This window comes from Balaenoptera musculus, chromosome 4 (genome assembly GCF_009873245.2).
Source record: "Balaenoptera musculus isolate JJ_BM4_2016_0621 chromosome 4, mBalMus1.pri.v3, whole genome shotgun sequence".
Lineage (NCBI taxonomy): Eukaryota > Metazoa > Chordata > Mammalia > Artiodactyla > Balaenopteridae > Balaenoptera > Balaenoptera musculus.
In genome coordinates, this window is record NC_045788.1 from 79,612,996 (window position 1) to 79,631,419 (window position 18,424).

At 43.7% G+C, this 18,424-nt stretch overlaps 1 protein-coding gene across 5 annotated transcripts in view; it reads left to right on the plus strand.

The window, feature by feature from the left end:
* The first annotated feature begins 2,203 nt into the window (after positions 1-2,203).
* The window catches only part of B4GALT4 (beta-1,4-galactosyltransferase 4), a 49,786-nt gene continuing 33,565 nt past the window's right edge, over positions 2,204-18,424 (plus strand). For 4 of the 5 annotated variants that reach the window (XR_005019692.1, XR_005019693.1, XR_005019691.1 and 1 more), the window contains exons 1-3: positions 2,204-2,276; positions 12,961-13,359; positions 16,500-16,732. Coding sequence is in view for 2 of the 5 variants with exons in the window: in XM_036850376.1 (XP_036706271.1) it covers positions 13,107-13,359; positions 16,500-16,732 (486 nt within the window). In the remaining 3 variants the exon portion in view is untranslated. Of the gene's footprint in view, positions 2,277-2,390; positions 2,541-12,960; positions 13,360-16,499; positions 16,733-18,424 lie in introns of those variants that run through there. The other variant, XM_036850378.1, reaches the window with a different exon arrangement.

Here is an 18,424-nt window from a genome sequence, read left to right on the forward strand (position 1 = left end):
AGATTCTCAACCACTGCGCCACCAGGGAAGCCCCAGGAGATTTCTTTATATGTGGTCTTAGATTGGAAAAAAGTTGTTTTGAGGTATATTATTGAGACAATTGGAAATGAGTATGTACAGCATGGTAGATTAAAAATAGCCTCAAATTCTTTGACAGTCCTCTCACTGAGAAATGGGGCTATATTGCCCCTCCCTTTAAATCTGGGCTGGTCTATGACTGCTTTGTCACATGGGAGAGAGTGAAAGTGGAAGCAGAAACTGCCTTTAAAAGGCTGGGCTCAGAACTGGCATAGCTTCACTTCCACTCTCCTTTTTTTAAATCTACCATGTTGTGCATACTCATTTCCAATTGTCTCAATAATATATCTTGTAATAAAATTTTTTTCCAATCCAGGAGTTTGTTTTTTTTTTAAGATTTATTTATTGTTTATTTATTTATGTTATTTATTTTTGGCTGCGTCGGGTCTTAGTTGCGGTGCGGGCTCTTCGTAGTGGTGCGCGGGCTTGTTTCTAGTTGTGGCATGCAGGTTTTCTCTTCTCTAGTTGTGGAGTGGGCTCCAGGGCGTGTGGGCTCTGTAGTTTGTGGCTCGCGGGCTTCTCTCTAGTTGAGGTGCACAAGCTCAGTAGTTGTGGCACGCAGGCTTAGTTGCCCCATGGCACATGGGATCTTAGTTCCCTGACCAGGGATCGAACCGGCGTCCCCTCAAATTGGAAGGCGGATTCTTTACCACTGGACCACGAGGGAAGTCCCAGTCCAGGAGTTTTGATGTCAAATCTCCTCAGTCTCATTTAATCTGAAACATTCCTCATCTTTCCTTGTCTTTCATGACGTTGACATTTTTGAAGTGTACAGGTCAATTGTTTTGTAGAATATCCTTTAATTTGGGCTTGTCTGACTGTTTCCTCATGATTAAATTCTAGTTATGCATTTTTGGCAGGAATACAATAATGGTGATGTTCTGTCCTCAGAGCATCGCCTCATGTGTGATGTCAGTTTGAACTATTGGTGAAATTAACCTTGAGTACTTGGTTAAGGTGTTATCTGCCAGATTTCTCCAATGCATAGTATATCCTCTTTGTAACTGGTAAGTAATCTCTAGGATATTGTTTTTTCTTTAAAAATTTCAAAAAGAACTTTCCTGTATCCTGTGTCAGACAATTCCAGTATCTGATGTCCTTGGGGGGGTCTAAATGTCTTGGGTGTTAGTTCTGCCGGCTGTCCTTACGTGTGGGCCTCCGGTGCTTGGTGATTTTTTAAAAAATTGTTTAAATTGTTTTTTAAAATTGAATTTGTTTGAGTCCTATGGAGTGTGTATTGAGGATACATCCTCTAAAGTGTGTTTCCATTGCTCAGAGCACAAGAGACTTGGGAACTCCTTAGTGCTCTTCCGCAGCCTTGGCTTGACGAGGAAGGCACAGGTTTGGCTCTTCTCATGTCGGTCCCAAATCAGTGTCTGCGGAGACTTTCCGTATGCCCTCAGCCTCAGGTCTCCTGCTTAGAGTCTAACGATCCCAGCACTGGTTCTTACCATGGTTTGTTCCTTTTGGGGTAGGGGTGGTTCTTGGAGGCTCTTACTTCCCCATTGAGTGGAAGGGTTTCTTGGAGAATCTAGTCTTCTATCCTGCCTGCCTAAGCAGAACCCACTCTGATTTTTCACTCTAATCTTTAGTATAAATATGATTCTGCTTGGCTTTTTGTAATAATATCTTTGAAGAAATTTGGATGTCTCACAACTGGTTCAGTTAATATTCTCAGTAGTTCTGTGAAATGGGAAAGTCAGTTAATTTGGTACATTGTGCAGCTGACAAAGTTGAAACCTGTCAGGGTAATGTAAGGTAAATTTATTAACTTCTAAAGCCTCCGTTTCCTACTCCGTAAAATGGGAAAGTTCCTATCTCCTTCCTAAAGCTCTGTGAGTATTTACGAGGATGGAATTTGGGAAGCGCCCAGACCCTAGCGCAGTATTGGCACAAGGCTTTATTAAGATCACCCAAAGGACAAGCTGTCCTTTTCCCTCCAGGTGCTCCTTCCATCGCCCGGGGAGGGTGGCCGGGGTCGGGGGCGGTGGCGGAGCGGGGAGCGGGGAATCCGTCGGGCCGGTCTAGTGGAGGACCGCGCAGACTCGCCCCCGGGCCCGGCCGAAGCGACTCCCAGGGCGGGCGGGGGGCGGAGCCGGCGCGCCGGAGCCGCCTCCTGGGCGGCGGGGGCGGTCCCCGCGGCCGCTTCTGACCGCCTTCCCTGTCTCCGGGAGGTGCTCGTCGAGGCCGCGTGAGGGGTGAGTTAGTGGGGCCTCCGCCCCGCCGGCGCCCGGGAAGCGCAGTTCTGCGCGGAGGGCGGCGGGCGCCGTGTGGGCATCCCCGGGCGGCGGGCCGGGTCGGTCGCCCGCGCCGAAGCCGAGCGCGGGCTGGGCCTTCGGAGGGCCGTTCTGCCTCCGCCCAGGCGGCGGGGCCGGGCAGGGGCCTGCGGAGGCCGAGCCCGGCGGGAGGCACCAGCTCAGGTGCGGGCGGCACCGCGGCGCTCCCAGGCGAGATGCTGCCAGGTGGGAATTCAGGGGTCGGCCCCCGAGGCCCCGCGTCGCGGTTCTGGAGTCTCCACCAGCACCTCTCTCCCTGCCCGGAGAATCAGCGTGAAGAAGCCCCTTCCTCCTTGGAGCTCTCTTTCCCCAGCGTTTCTACTGGGAAACCCATTGCTGATCCCAGCCTGGGACTTTCAGGGGCCGACGAGTGGTGAGGGTCGACAGGATTTTAAAGTACCTCAGATACCTGCCCTTAGTCTGGCTCTGCGTCCATCCAGTGCCTGTCAATCCATATCTGTTGGTGGTCGGTCTTCCATTAGATAAGGGCTAACTCTAGGTTTGAAGAAAACAGAAACGTCCATGAGTATCGGGACTGAGAAAAGGCCTTTGGGTTGGTAGGCTCAGGAGAGCAGTTACCAACAGGGTGGGCGTGTGCCGGGGTTGCAGAGTGTTCAGGAGTGGGTGAGGGATGAGGACGCGGAGGCGGCCGGAGCACAGGGAGACCTCTCCAGCCGTTTGGTGATGAAAGGAAGCAGGAAGAAGACAGAAATTTGAGGGTTGAGGGTGTTGTTTGTTTGTTTGTTTGTTTTTAATTTCTAAATTTCTGTTAAGAAAGGAAAATAACATTGAGGATGCAAGAAAGTCAAGGAGTCTTGGTTAGAGATAAATAAGATTCAGGGTCCAGGCTGAGAAAGTGGGCTTAAAAAGAGGGGCCCAGGGCTATCCTAGGCACCTGGGCTGGGCTGGTGGGCCAGAGTGCTTTAATGTGTCTCTGGGGGAGGAGATAATGCTTAATAGGACCATAGTTTATCTTTTTGGAATTTTATCTTCTAGAGCAGGGTTGGCCTTTAAACTCCATGAAATTGCAAAGTTTTCATGTGCCTGTTTGTGTTGTAGGGGAGAAAAATTTTTCTTCTCACCCTTTCTAGGTTCTTTGGCTGGTCTAATAATTAAATTGAATTGACATAAAACAGTAACAGGAGAGAAACATTAAATTTCGTACCATTGGGATCCCATAAAAATATGAGGCTCAAGGAAGTAACCAAAGTAGGCAGCTTTTATATCTTTTAGACAAAGAAACAATTCATATGTGAAGAATTGGCAAGACAACTTCGTTGTTGCGCGCGCTTTCTCTAGTTGATACAGTGCTTTCCACCTTGAATTCTTTTTTTTTAAATTTATATTTTGGCCGCGTTGGGTCTTCGTTGCTGCACGCAGGCTTTCTCTAGTTGTGGCCTGCGGAGGCTACTCTTTGTTGCGGTGCGTGGGCTTCTCAGGGCTTCTCATTGCGATGGCTTCTCTTGCTGCGGAGCACCGGCTCTAAGCATGTGGGCTTCAGTAGTTGTGGCACACGGGCTCAGTAGTTGTGGTGCACGGGCTTAGTTGCTCCACGGCATGTGGGATCTTCCCGGACCAGGGATCCAACCCATGTCCCTGCCTTGGCAGGCGGATTCTTAATCACTGCGCCACCAGGGAAGTCCCTCCACCTTGAATTTTTATCTCTGATAATAAGGATGCCTGATCCTGGTTCCCTCCTCGTATAGAAAAGGTACCTTTCACATGGGAGATTTATTTCCTGCTTTCAAGGGGAGAAAAGAGGGTGAAAGTGTCCTTGCACTGGCTGTTTCTTAAGTAACTTTATTTCAAAGTAATCAGTATGCCAAAGTGGCATATTTGGTGTGTCATATTTTGCTTCCCTTCAGTGTGCAATTTTAATCTGATTAAAAATGTCTGTTAAAGAGAAGTACTGAACTGTTTGACTACACAGTCTTGGAGGGGGCAATAAAACTAACTCTCAGTATATTTTATGGGCCACTTGATAGGATAAGTATTTAGTATCTACTTTAAAATGAGCTAATAATAATGTGTGTTTTTTCCAGAGATGCATGCAAGACTTGAGAACTAACCATTTCTTTGAAGATCTTTAATTCAAAGTGGAGACATTCAAAACAAGTCAGTGGTGGTGTTCTTCTCTTTTTTAAAAGCCACCAATGAACAATGGTTTCTCAAACGTACCTAGGTTCCTGTTGAAAATATTGATTACCTGGCCTCACGTCAGGCCTTGGAAATAAAAATCTCTCAGGGTGGAGCCTAGGAATAGGAATCGCAAACAGAAACCAGAATTCTCTGGCATGGAAAATTATTGATAGCCTATGAGGTATTTCTTTAAGATTTGGGCTTGTTGAGACCTATTTAGAACAGATTTCCTTAAAGGTTATGTGAATGAATTGCTACTAAACTTAGGTAAATTATAATCCCTGTCTATTGTGTCGTCTCTAAATTTTAATACACTTTAAAGGAAAACTATAGTCATTTTATCAGAAAAAACAACATTGTTTCTGATCATAAAAAAACCCTATTTTAGAAAAAATAGAAGATTGAGAAGAAATAAAATTTCTCTAATCTATAATTAAGAGACAACTACCAGTGATTCTTTCTGGAATTTTATATATAAAATGCATGCACACCACACATACAGAGCATAATTTGTATTGTATTCCATGCACATTTTTTTAAAATTAATTAATTTTTTTTATGTCTGTGTTGGGTCTTCGTTTCTGTGCGAGGGCTTTCTGTAGTTGTGGCAAGCGGGGGCCACTCTTCATCGCGGTGCGCGGGCCTCTCACTATCGCGGCCTCTCTTGTTGCGGAGCACAGGCTCCAGACGCGCAGGCTCAGTAATTGTGGCTCACGGGCTCAGCTGCTCCGCGGTATGTGGGATCTTCCCAGACCAGGGCTCGAACCCGTGTCCCCTGCATTGGCAGGCAGATTCTCAATCACTGCGCCACCAGGGAAGCCCCAGTGCACATTTTTATATTCTGGTTTTTTGTTTTTGTTTTTTTCACTTAGCTATCATGAGTACTTTCCCATGTAGTTGTTGTTTAAGCACCATTTTAAGGAAAGCATGTGTTCCATTATATGTAGGTATTGTAATTAATTAAATCAGCTCCCTATTGTTAACATACTGATTCTTTTGAATTTTTGGTTATTTTAGTAATGTTGGTTCGAATATCGTGGTCTACCTCTCTGATTATTTCTTAGAATAAGTTTCTAAATGATGGAGTTGAAAGCTATTCAAATGCATTTTAAAAATCTCCTTTTCACGTATCTTCTTACTGCTTTTCCTCACCCAAAGGAAAATGAACGTTTCTGAGGGATCTGTTGCATTACAGGTCCGATCTCTTATTTCAGTGGTTCTCAAACTTTAATGCGTATAAGACTCAACTGGGGAGCTTGTTAAAAATTCATTTTCCTGAGTCCCAGGCCCAGCTGTTCTGACGCATTAGTACTGGAGTAGGGCCCAGGAATCTACAATTTTAACAAATTTCCCTCTGTCTTTGATATAGGCACTCTTGGAACCACACTTTGAAAAATGTTTTTAAAATAAATGGCAAAACGGAATCAAATTTAGGTCACTTGCCCAAAGCCTTTCATGCATCTGGTAACCAGATTTGTACTCAGCTCTTTGTGACTTCAAAGCCCTTGTTTTCTCCATTACCTCAGACCTTCAGACCTTCTCAAGCCTTCTCATTGATGTGCCTCTAATAACTGCAGAAAGGGAACTTCAAGTGACCCCACTACAGGATTCTCTGGGATAGCTGAGAATGGCACATAAGTAAACAACGAGCCTCCATTAAAATCCCCCATTGGAAATTCTTAGGAATTCTTTCATGCTACATAACAAAGACTAAATAAAACAATTTCAGTCCCTTGCTTGTTAAATTGATTTCATGTTTCCTGACTGTTTCATGCCAGCCCTTGTTGTAAAACAGGTGATGCAGGACCAGCAGGCAGCTCTTGCCCAGAGGCAGGGACACTGCTCTGGTATGCTCTGTGGGTTCAGGGAGGAAGTGGCAGGCTAGACAGCAACTCCTCCCAGAGTCAGAAGAGAGGAGTACTGCTTTTGGAAACTCAATGACAGAGAAGCAAAAGGTGGTGGCCATGACTAAGAGAAAGGGCCATTTATTAGAGATGGGGCCCTCTGTCCTTAGGAGAGCGTTGGTATTAGTAGACCGAAGGGAGCTAGCATGGGGGTGAGGCTTTTTCTTTTTTAACATCTTTATTGGAGTATAATTGCTTTACAATGGTGTGTTAGTTTCTGCTGTATAACAAAGTGAATCAGCTATACATATACATATATCCCCATATCCCCTCCCTCTTGCGTCTCCCTCCTACCCTCCCTATCCCACCCCTCTAGGTGGTCACAGAGCACCAAGCTGATCTCCGTGTGCTATGCGGCTGCTTCCCACTAGCTATCTATTTTACATTTGGTAGTGTATATGAGCCTTTTTCAATTTTAAAAATCTTCCCCAAATGGAATTTTATACCAGTTAATTTTTCCCCTTCTTTATTAGTCCTTATTTTTTCTTCTTTTATACCATGTCACATTTATTTTAGTAACCTGGGATTATTGTGTGTCCTTGTGTGTTTCAACTAGTATATCCTAGAAAGTCATTCATTATTTACCAAATTTAGCACCTACTATGTGTCAGGTCAGTTTGAGGCACTAGGAATACAAAAAACAGTGATTCTCTTTGAGAATTAAGTTAATTTTACTGCTGTATGTTGACTTGGATTATACACAGTCTTCGACTTTTTTTTTAACTTTTAATTTTAATTAATTTTAGACTTAGAGAAAAGTTGCAAATATTATACAGGGAATTCACTCAACTTCCCCTAATATTAGCCCCTTACATAACCATTGTTCAGTTATCAATACTATTAACTAAACTATAGACTTTATTTGAATTTCATCAGCTTTCCTGCTAATGAATTTTTTTCTGTTTCCACTGGCTATCAAGGATCTTACCTTGCATTTAGTTATTTCTCCTTAGTCTCCTCCAATCTGAGATAGTTCCTCAGTTTTGCCTTGTTTTTCATTATTTTGACCCTTTTGAAGAGTCCCAGTTAGTTATTTTGTAGAATGAAGTTATTCTGTAGAAAAGTACTGATTAGTTATTTTGTAGAGTGCAATGCACCACTGATTCATGAGGTTGATAGGTCTCATCACTGGTGATATTAACCTTCATCACTTGGTTAAGGTGGTATCTGCTAGGTTTCTTCACTATAAGGTTAACAAAGTTTCCCTTTGTAGCTAATAATTATTTGAGGGGAGATACTTTGAGACTATGCAAACTGTTTAAACTTAAATTTTTACCTACTAATTTTAGCACCCATTGGTGGATCTTGTCTGCAACAATTATTTACAGTGGTGTTTGTCTAATGGTGATTTTTTTCCCCCCATTTCCTGCCTCCTTATTGATTGGAAGTTTATTGTAAGAAAGAGCTGCCCTTTCCCATTTATTTATTTGATCATTTATATCAGTATGGACTCATGGCTATTCATTTTATCCTGTGCGTTAAAATACAATGCCTTCATTATTTTCTTGCTCAAATGCTTCCAGTTTTGGTCATTAGGAACTCAGTCTGAGTTTAAATGACCTGTACACGTAAATGGCTGTCACCATTTCTATCCCACCCTTGCCCCCTGCCTAGGGAACTGTTAACCTAAAACAATAAAACAGCCAGTTATTTTACAAGCAAAATGGGTTTATTCTGGAGCAGCAAAGAATTGCAATTTGGGGCATGCAACTATGGCAAACCACATGCAAGTCCAGTAAAGCAAAGGAAAAGAAACTTTTTTATAGAGGAGAAGGGGAAATTGGGAGGCTCTGTTATAAACAAAAAGTCCATTGGAGGACACTAGGAGATCGAAATATAGTGGCTTTTCATTGACTGAGTTGTGACAGTCTGTCATTGGCTGAGGTGTTGCCAGGCAAAGAGAAGAGCTTCTTCCTCCTGCTGGTGGTAGTAAAGTGGGGTCACTTCCTGCCAAAGATGCAAGGTAGGTCTCTTCCTATTGGGGTCTGTGTTGATGTGATCTGTATCTCCCCTTCTGGCCTCCCAGTTCCACTTCAGTGAGGTTTCCCTTTATTAATTTTCACAGAACCATTGCTTCTTTAGGGTCTGGGCAGTGATCACTCAGAAGCCAGGTAAAGGAACTATAATTGGGAGAATGAATACCAGAGGTCCACGGAAGGTAGGACAACGTGTTTGCAAATAGTCAGCTCTCAGGAGCTCTGCAGGAATAAAAGGAGTAGCAAAATATCAGCCTTTTTATTGGTGCTACCCCAGAGAGGCCCAAGGGAATAGGACCATGTGCCTGGGGCCACATCTTGCCCACTATGAGACATCCAGTGTCTGCAGGATTACCAGATGGATTTAGAGACATTGAAATGCTGATTTTAGTGCTCTCGGCTGCTGAATGAAGACCACATCCTTTCTCCCTGGTACTAGGTGCTTAGTGAATATTTATGGAGTGACACCTGGTGTCCTCCCCTGACCTCCCATGGTGGTGTAAAAATGTGTGCATATAGAGATTCTCTGAGAATGAGAATGATACTTGGCATTCATGCTGATATACCCTTTGTTATAACTTGTCTTCCATGCTAGATTTTTGTTTATGGAAAATTTCAAGCATACAAAAAAGTAGAGTGAAAAAGAAAATGAACTCTCAGATACCTATCACCTTGCTCAGTACTTTTCAATATTTTGCCAATTTTATTTCAACTATTTCCCCCATTTTCAGGGTTGGAGCTGGCGTATTTGAAAACAAATTGCAGACATAAAAATCTAAGGAAGGACTGAAATAAACTCTGAGTGCAAGGACTATACCTTAATTCCCTTGGTGCCTAGCCCTATGCCTGAAAATAGCAGGTGCTCAGAAAAGACTGGTTGAATTGAGAGGAGGAAAAACAAAATGATGAGAACATCGTCATTTTGAACTAACCCTAGGGCAGACCTAGAAAGGAAAAGGGTGGTGAGTCTTGCCCTAAGATAACTTCTTTCATGTTACCTGAATTTGTTCTCTATAACCGTGATTCCCCTGTCACCTTAAGACAGCCTTGACTGAAAGAGAAAATTCTTTTTAGGGAGAGTTCAGGGTCTCTCATTTATTTAAATGTTTTTACGAAGAAGTCCAATCTGATGATATTTTCCCAAACACCAACCAGGAGTGACCTGCCCTAAAAAGAGCCCTCTTTAAAAAATCATTATTATTATTTTTTAATTATAAGAGTGGTATATACTCATTGAAAGAAAAACAGGAAATTACAGAGAAATAGAAAATAAAATTATTCAGTATGTATTTCAATATGTAATTCCAGAGATAACATCTTGGTTAGAATTCTGGTAAAATTTGAGCATGAATCATATTGGTAATCAGAGTCAACAGATATTTATTATGTCCTTGGGAATGTACTGGGTGTGTTTGCTGTGTCATCTCATTAAATTCTTGTAGCCATGTTGTAAATTAAGTTAATTTTTAAAAATCGTTTTATAGCTGGGGAAATGGAAACGTGGGGAGAGTGTTTGCCTTCGATCACTTAGCTGATAAGCAGGCCGGGCAGATCTCTCTTGAAACATTATCCCTCTATAAGCAGCTCTTAGAAAAACAGTGTTCCCTGTCTAACTTTTCCAAGACTGAGATTTTATCAAAAACTATTGCCAATCCTAGCATTTAAGCCTCCTGCCATTAAGTCTGCAAGAGGTAGTCTGGCTCCAGAAAACTGCAGACTTACTGTTACCTGGAGGGAAGAGAACAGACCTCCAGGAAACTATTTCAGAGACAGTCCCAAGGAAAGGGACAGGAAGAGACAGGTAGAAGGCTGCATGTTTCAAGGGTTTGTGCCGGGCACACCCAGGTACCAAGGGGAGGAAAGAGACTGAAACGTCCATGTGAAGGATGTGGCAGAAGCCCAGGCTTTGGAGCTGAGCACGTGGGCTCAGACCCCAGCTCTACCACTTAGTAGTTGTGTGAACTCAGGCAAGTTCCGTAATCTCTCAACCTTCATTTTCTCCTCTATAAAATGAGGAGACTAATAATTCTTACCTCACAAAGTTGAGATGAGAAGTAAGTTAATACAAGTGGTTTAGCCCCAGTGCATGGCACAGAGTAAATGCACAAATGAATCACTCTTCTTATTAACGATTAATCTTCTAATTAGTATTACTGCCTTCAGCAAGACCCTAAACAAGGCCTAAAGACCCTAAACAAGACCCTAAACACAGGCCATACTGTTTAATTGCTTCCTGGGCCAAATCTTCTCTCCTGTGGTTTGATCCAGGAACCTAACCTACGTTTATAACATGGTGTCTAGAGAGAAATGCGTTCTAGGTTTCCCTCAAACTCATGTAGAGCTAAAATTTTGGAATACTACCCTTTAGTAAGTGAGAGGCTATCTTGAGAGTTGCTAAGGGTGTTTTTTTAAATTAATTAATTGATTAATTAATTTTTGGCTGTGTTGGGTCTTCGTTGCCGCACGCGGGCTTTTCTCTAGTTGCAGCGAGCGGGGGGCTGCTCTTTGTTGCAGTGCACGGGCTTCTCATTACGGTGGCTTCTCTTGATGCGGAGCACGGGCTCTAGGTGCACGGGCTCTAGGTGCGTGGGCTCAGTAGTTGTGGCTCACGGGCGTAGTTGCTCCGCGGCATGTGGGATCTTCCCGGACCAGGGCTCAAACCTGTGTCCCCTGCATTGGCAGGCGGATTCTTAACCGCTGCGCCACCAGGGAAGTCCGGGTGTTTTGTTTTTGTTTTTGTTTTTCACAGTAAATTACCACATCCCCACATCTCATTTATTTATTTATTTATTTATAAAATATTTATTTACTTATTTGGCTGTGCCAGGTCTTAGTTGTGGCATGCAGTGTGGGCTCTTTGTTGCGGCACGCGGAATCTTCGTTGCGGCCTGTGGGATCCTTAGTTGCAGCATACAGGATCTAGTTCCCTGACCAGGGTTGGAACCCGGGCCCCCTGCACTGGGAGCACGGAGCCTTATCCACTGGACCACCAAGGAAGTCCCTCACATCTCATGTAAAAAATCAACTTTGTTTTCATTACAAAAGGACAAAAGTGTGTCATACTTTTACAAAAATGAAAGAAAAGGGTAAAAAGTACCCCTGGCTAATCCCATACTCCTAACAGAATTATTGCTAGCTTTTGGTCATATTTCTTTCTAGAGTTTTCTTAACTCTATAATTTTAGTGGTAATCATATGCAAGAGTTTATTCTCTGTTTTTCTTTTTGTTACTTAAGATTTAATCATACATGTTTTTGTGTTATTTTGGCACAGAATATATTTTGGTCTCCATTCTGTCCATTTAATTGAGGATATGTTTGCTGTGGAGATTCTGAGTCCTGGCTTTAGCATTTCCCACGCTCTTCTGATAGCACGTTTAGAATTTGAGGAGAGACGTGGTTTTGGTAATGCAGAGAGGATGTGGGGCCTTGCCAAGTAGCCTTCGTCATCTTAGTGCATTTACCATGGTCCAGGGAGGGCCCTCAGCTATGTGGCCTCAGAAACTGGATTTTTTCAGGAACTAAGAGCATAGCCACCTCTCACAGGTGAATCCATACTATCCCACTACATGCAATTGAAGTATGAAATCAAAATAACAACCCATCAACTGACAGAAATACAGTACAGTAGAGTGGTGATTCTGGCAGCCACCAGTGTGTCTGCCTGTAGGTCATCCCTAGTGTACAGTCATTTAATGTAAAGTAAAATAATATAACAATCACAACAGTGATGGTCACCACTTAGTGGGTGCTTACTGTGTATCAGGAGGTGGGCTAACACTTTATGTATTAATATATTAGGTCATCCAGTCCCTCAATAACTTCTCTGGGAAGGTACAAATTTTATCCCCATTTTACAGGTAAGGAGACCAAGACTCAGTGAAGTGATGGGCTCGAGGTTTCATAGTTTCTGTCTAAACCCAAACCCCAGATCTTAAACATTGTGCTGTAGTTCTCTTATTCTTACAGATATTTGGCCTCCTGTGTTGGCATCCTTTTGTGTTCCTTGCCGTCTCCCCAACCTCTTGGAATGTGCCCTGTGCCAATGTCTCATTGTGACGATAACACTGATAACTGAAAAATCCTTGATTTTTCATCCTCTGTTTCAAGGAACATGTTTTTCCAGCTCTCACAGAGGGAGAAGAGCTTTTGTCTTTTCCCTTATTTTCTCTTTGGGTCAAAATATGCCCTAGAACAAGAGTTCACCTTCTCTTAAAGCTGTGCCAGGAAGGGGCAACTAAGAAAGAGAACCATTAGGACTGAATTTTGGGCTGTGCCAGCTCAGAACTGAGGAGGCATTGACCTTCTCTTTTTTTCTGTCTCCACCGGTGCAGCATCTGGAAATGGCTTTTCTTCTGGGGTGAATGACAGCTAGGGTGATAACCCAGAGAGAACTCCTGTGGTGTATAGATGGTTGGATCCTTCTACCTCCAAAATCTCTGGTTTTCTGGTCTCTAAACTCTCATTGGAGAACTCCCACTACTGTTAATCAAGATCGGTTGGGGATAGGTTTTCAGTTTGTGCTGATGTGAATAATTTCAGGATAGGATTTCCATCTGAAACAGCATGTCTTTGTGATTGCATTTTAGGGATTGCTGGAGCGGAACTACCAAGCAGAAGCAGGCATTGCACTGTCAGTTGTCATCAGGTTTGCAATCAGATTGGAAAAGCTGAACTTGAAGCTTCCTGCCTGCAGTGAGGCCGAGAGATACCTATTGCTCACATAATAAAAGACATGAGCTTCAACGTGACTTTCCACCTTTCCTACAAATTCCGATTACTGTTGCTTTTTACTTTATGCCTGACGGTGGTTGGGTGGGCCACCAGTAACTACTTTGTGGGTGCTATTCAAGAGATTCCTAAAGCAAAGGATCTCATGGCTAGTTTGAACAAGGGTTTAGTTTTGGGGGAGAAAGGAACTGTGACAGAGGAAGCCTCTGTGAAAAAAGCAAACCTGAACAACTGCTCTTCTGTGTCTCCACACCTCAGTAAGTATTTATTTTTTCTTTTTAACAAGTAGTACATACACTTTTTATTTGAATATAACAAATGTACAGAAAAGTACAAAAATCAGAAGTGTGCAGCTCACTTAAGTTTCACAAAATGAACACACCAGTGGAACCAGTATGTAAATTAAGAAATGGAATCTTCCCAGAACCCCAGAGATGCTTCTTTCAGTCACGACCCTTACTCCAAGCTTATATTCCATCCATTAGATTTTTTTGAACTGTACATAATTGGAAACATACACTGTGTACTCTATTGTGTCTGGCTTCTGTTGCTCAGCATTATGTTTGTGAGCTGTGTTTGTATTGCTGACAGATAGTATTTATTATGTGAACATACCCAGTTTGATCCTGCAGCTGCAGAAGTCTCAGCAGGCATGTCAATAGGCATGTGTGATGGGCTGGGGGTCGGTTGACCCAGGCCGGTGGCTCTGCTCCATGTGTTTCTCATCCTCCTGGGACCAGCGGGCTAACCTGGGCATGTTCTCCTGGCATCTGCAGGGAAATGACAGCACATCCAAGCTTCCACTCATGTCCTATCTGTTAACATCCCCTTGGCCCACCGTATGGAGCCGAGGGACAGGATAGTATGTTTTCAATGTTGTCTTAGTTTATTTCTGTGTTTATTTCTTAAATAAGTTGTATGTTTTGATTCTCCTTTGACATCTGGCCTTTCAATTTAAATGACTAAGAAGTTGGCCTTAGGGAGCACATTAATTAGGAAAAACTCCACAGTGATATTCTATGTAACCCACAAAGGTTCTACCAGACCTCTAATTCTCCACAACATCGAAGTACTTATAGTTCTCCAGATAATCCTTGGAGCGTTTTTCCAGAATGCCTTTCCTCAGCCCATGTGTGTCCGGCGGATTCCTGTCTAGTCATCAGAAATGTAGTTTAGATCACTTCTCTCCCAGAAAGGTTTCTGGGACTGCCCCAGAGTGAATCTTAGGCTCCCTGGGTGCCCACCTTTGTTTCTGTTGTTGTACTGGTCAGTGTATTGTTTACATGTTTGCCCTTCTTCCCCAGGAGACAGTGTGCAGGCAGGATGAAGGCACGGTGATCCTTTCCAGCTCTCTGAAGTCCAGAGCTCCTCCCTGGTCCTGCAGAGGTGGCTCTCTGCATACACTTAATTGGCTATCTGTGGGGCAGTCTAGGGCTCTTCAGAGGCTTCTTGCTCTTAGCGGCACAAAACCTGCAGGTCCTTTTTCCTGATTGCATCACAGACTTGTACTGTGCTCATACTGGCATGCTGCTTCTCTTTACTCAGTCATGGAAAAGCCAAAACGTTATTCCGGATTGTTCAAGGGAGATTGTTCTGCTCACAGATTACACAAGTTGAGATAGCAAAATGAGTTATTGAAATGCAGATCTGACTGTATCATCCCCCTTGTTCAGAATTCTCTCAACATACTTAAGCAACAAATGCATTCATGAAAACAGATGGGCAGTGACACAGTACTGAGTATGGATCCAGAGGGCGACATAAGTAGCGACAAATTAAGATGGGCCATTAGTGACCCAAGGAGGAATAAAGCTTGAGAAAATAATCACGGGGGCGGTAAGGGAGACTGCTAGAGTGAGTGGAAGCAGGCACTCGAAGATTAGGCACATAATAAGCTACTACAGTGAGGGAGTGAGCAAGGGGACTGGCTTACGTCAGACCTGTCGCATGGGGCTCTTTCCGGGGCCAGGAGCAGAGACACGGTCAGGTTCATTCAGATGATGGGGCTTATGAACAGGCTACACAGGAAGACATCTCAACAGCCATCCCGTCGTCTCCCAGCAGCTCTGGTAGCTTGCCTTTCCTTGTAACTCCTTTTCTTACTGTTTGTTTTTAGGGATTACTGCCTGCTGACTCTATGTCTTGTGTGTAGACCCTTGTGGAAAGGCACTTGTAGGTCAGTTATTTGCTCTTGGTGCTGTTGGGCAGAGTCTTTCAGCCATGTCGTGGACAGTAGAGCCTGGTCTAAACAGCCATGGCCAGGGTAGGAGATGGTCACATGGAGCAAGGCACAGTGACATACATGGGAAAGGTGGGTGACTGCTTTACTCAGAAGAAGATAGCTCAGTTTGCAAGTATCTTGGACAGTATATGTGGAGTTTTTCTTGTTTTTGTTTTTTGTTGGCCACGCTGCGTGGCATGTGGGGTCTTCGTTCCCCGACCAGGGATGGAACCCGTGCCCGCTGCAGTGGAAGCGCGGAGTCCTATCCACTGGACGCCAGGGAGGTCCCGAGTTGTAAAAAGCGTGTTCCCTAACCAGAGCTCTGCCTCCTCTCCTACCGGTCAGTATTCCCTGTTCATTCGGGTCTGAGGGGAGGGTCAGTGGCTTCAGCCTTATCTTTAAAGCCTTGCACGAGATTGGTTACCATGGATGGTCTTGCGTTTCATCCAGTCGGGCTGTGTCCAGACTCACTGAGCAAATGCCCCATTGGGGATTTTGCCTCGTGGAACAATGGGAGGATTCTTGCGGTGTTGCCCATACCTGTTGCTGCTGAGTTAGGGAGGGAGGCTAGTTTCTATTTCCTTTCGCTGCTTTACCTTCAGGGAGTTAGAATAGCTCTCAAGAGCTTAGGGAAGGACCTTAGGGAAAAGCGCCTTGTCCGTGAGCTTGATTCCATGGAATGCTCTTGATCTTTAAGAGACTTCACCCTCCTTTGGAATTTTTTTTTTTTAATGACAACAAATAAAGTTGGATCGATTGATTCATTCATTCCATGGGTGAGGCTTCCGGTTTTTTTCCGCCCGCCCCCCCTTTGGAATTTTGAGAAGGAAAAGAGGTTAGAGCAAATTTGAAGTTGTTCAGTCTACCCCTGACCTTTGCTCTTCACCAGGGTCCTCAGAACAGAGTGTATTTTCTACTTACGGATGAATCATAGAGCCAGGACTGGTTACCCAGCACAAGAGAATGCTCTTGTATGTCATTTGCTTGTTTTTGCAGCCAATAACCTGAGTCATAGATTCTGTGGTTATAGTTCGTGACCAAATGAGGCTTTACGATAGTGCTCACTGTGTGCCAGGCAACTAGCACGGAGTGTGTGACGTGTACTAGCTCCTGTAGGCCCATCAGCCTTTGATGAGCTTTGCTCCTGTTAGTTCCTGTGTCCTGTTTTTATTGTAGAAGGCCAGAACAAGCTCGTTTTCAAACCAGATCTCACTCTGGAAGAAGTACAGGCAGAAAACCCCGAGGTGCACAGAGGCCGATATCACCCTGAGGAATGCAGGGCTTTGCAGCGGGTCGCCATCCTCATCCCTCACCGGCACAGAGAGAAGCACCTGCTGTACCTGCTGGAACACCTTCACCCCTTCTTGCAGAGGCAGCAGCTGGAGTATGGCATCTATGTCATCCACCAGGTGAGTGTGTGGGCAGACCAGGCCTCTGCCCGCCACGCCCTCCTCCCTGTGAGGCGCTTCGTCTGTCTTGGGTAAAAGGGCATCAAACTATCATCAAAGGTGAGAGGCGCTTCGTCTGTCTTGGGTAAAAGGGCATCAAACTATCATCAAAGGTGAGAGGCGCTTCGTCTGTCTTGGGTAAAAGGGCATCATACTATCATCAAAGGTGAGGTCTCTTATCTCATTTATCCTTGAAAGTAGTAAAGGCACTTCTCTTCCCAGAGTGTGGAATAATGGGATAAGTGCTGGGAAATTTTACTGGCTCTTAAGTGATCCTCTGGAGGAAACCTGTTTTCTTTCGTGAGCCCTTCCATGTCAGACAATGACAGCCCAAAGATATTCCCCTGGGACTGACCTTATGTTGCCTTCTGCATTTGCTATACACTGCACAGTGAGATGTTGGAACTGTGCTTTATTATTGAGCCTGGCTATTCAATGGGGATCTAGACAGAGGAGTTGACTACTGTGTGTTAATCGCCATGGAATTCTATGACTCTCTCCACCTTTCTGCCTTTAACTTTGCCACTATCTATTATGTAGAACATTATGTTTAGTTTTCACTTTTTTTTAAAAAATAAATTTATTTTATTTATTTATTTATTTTTGGCTCTGTCCGGTCTTCTTTGCTGCGCGTGGGCTTTCTCTAGTTGCGGCGAGCGCGGGCTACTCTTTCATTGTGGTGCGCGGGCTTCTCATTGCGGTGGCTTCTCATTGCGGAGCACAGGCTCTAGGCGTGCGGGCTTAAGTAGTTGCAGCACGCGGGCTCAGTAGTTGTGGCTCACGGGCTCTAGAGCACAGGCTCAGGAGTTGTGGCTCATGGGCTTAGTTGCTCCGCGGCATGTGGGATCTTCCCGGACCAGGGATCGAACCCGTGTCCCCTGCATTGGCAGGCAGATTCTTAACCACTGTGCCACCAGGGAAGCCCCTAGTTTTCACTTTTATGATTCACTTTTTTGGCTTCCAAAAGCATGACTTAGTAGGAACACGGTAAGTATTAGTGTAGCCTGCTTTGAAGAGTTTGGCTCTAAGTGGAGTGGGTGATTTAAGGTGCCTCTATCTGGTATTAACATTTATTGAAAGAAAAATAAGACATCAACAACTCTACATGGCTATCTTTTCAAAATTGTCCTGGGCCGTCCAAATAATTCCCCCTCAAATCCTTACAAGTGCTCCGAATGCAAGGAAAATCATTAACTTTATGCCTAATATTGGTTATAACTGGTAATATTTGTTTTAGGAAAACTTTTGACAGATCAGAGGATGCTGTTCTACAATGTATACTTTATAATAAACTGGGGCTCTTAAAAATTAATGTGTATATATATATTACATCTATCCCCATTTTGTGAGGATTTGAAACAAAGTTTAACTGTTATATTGGTTTATCATTATTTTTGTTTTTAACATTGTTAGTCATTCAGAGTTCTTACTCAGGACAGCAACCCCCAGCATATATTTTTATGAATAGAAAAATATGTCTGTTTTATGTTATTCTTTTCAGGAAAGTACTGTGGTGAGTTCTGAGAACTGCCTATACTTTTGTTATGATAAACTGTTTATTGAACTGGAATTTATTCTTAAGGAATTTGATCCAAATAGCCATGAAAAAATTACTACTGTAAAAAATTGTTCCATACTATAGCTTTGATTATA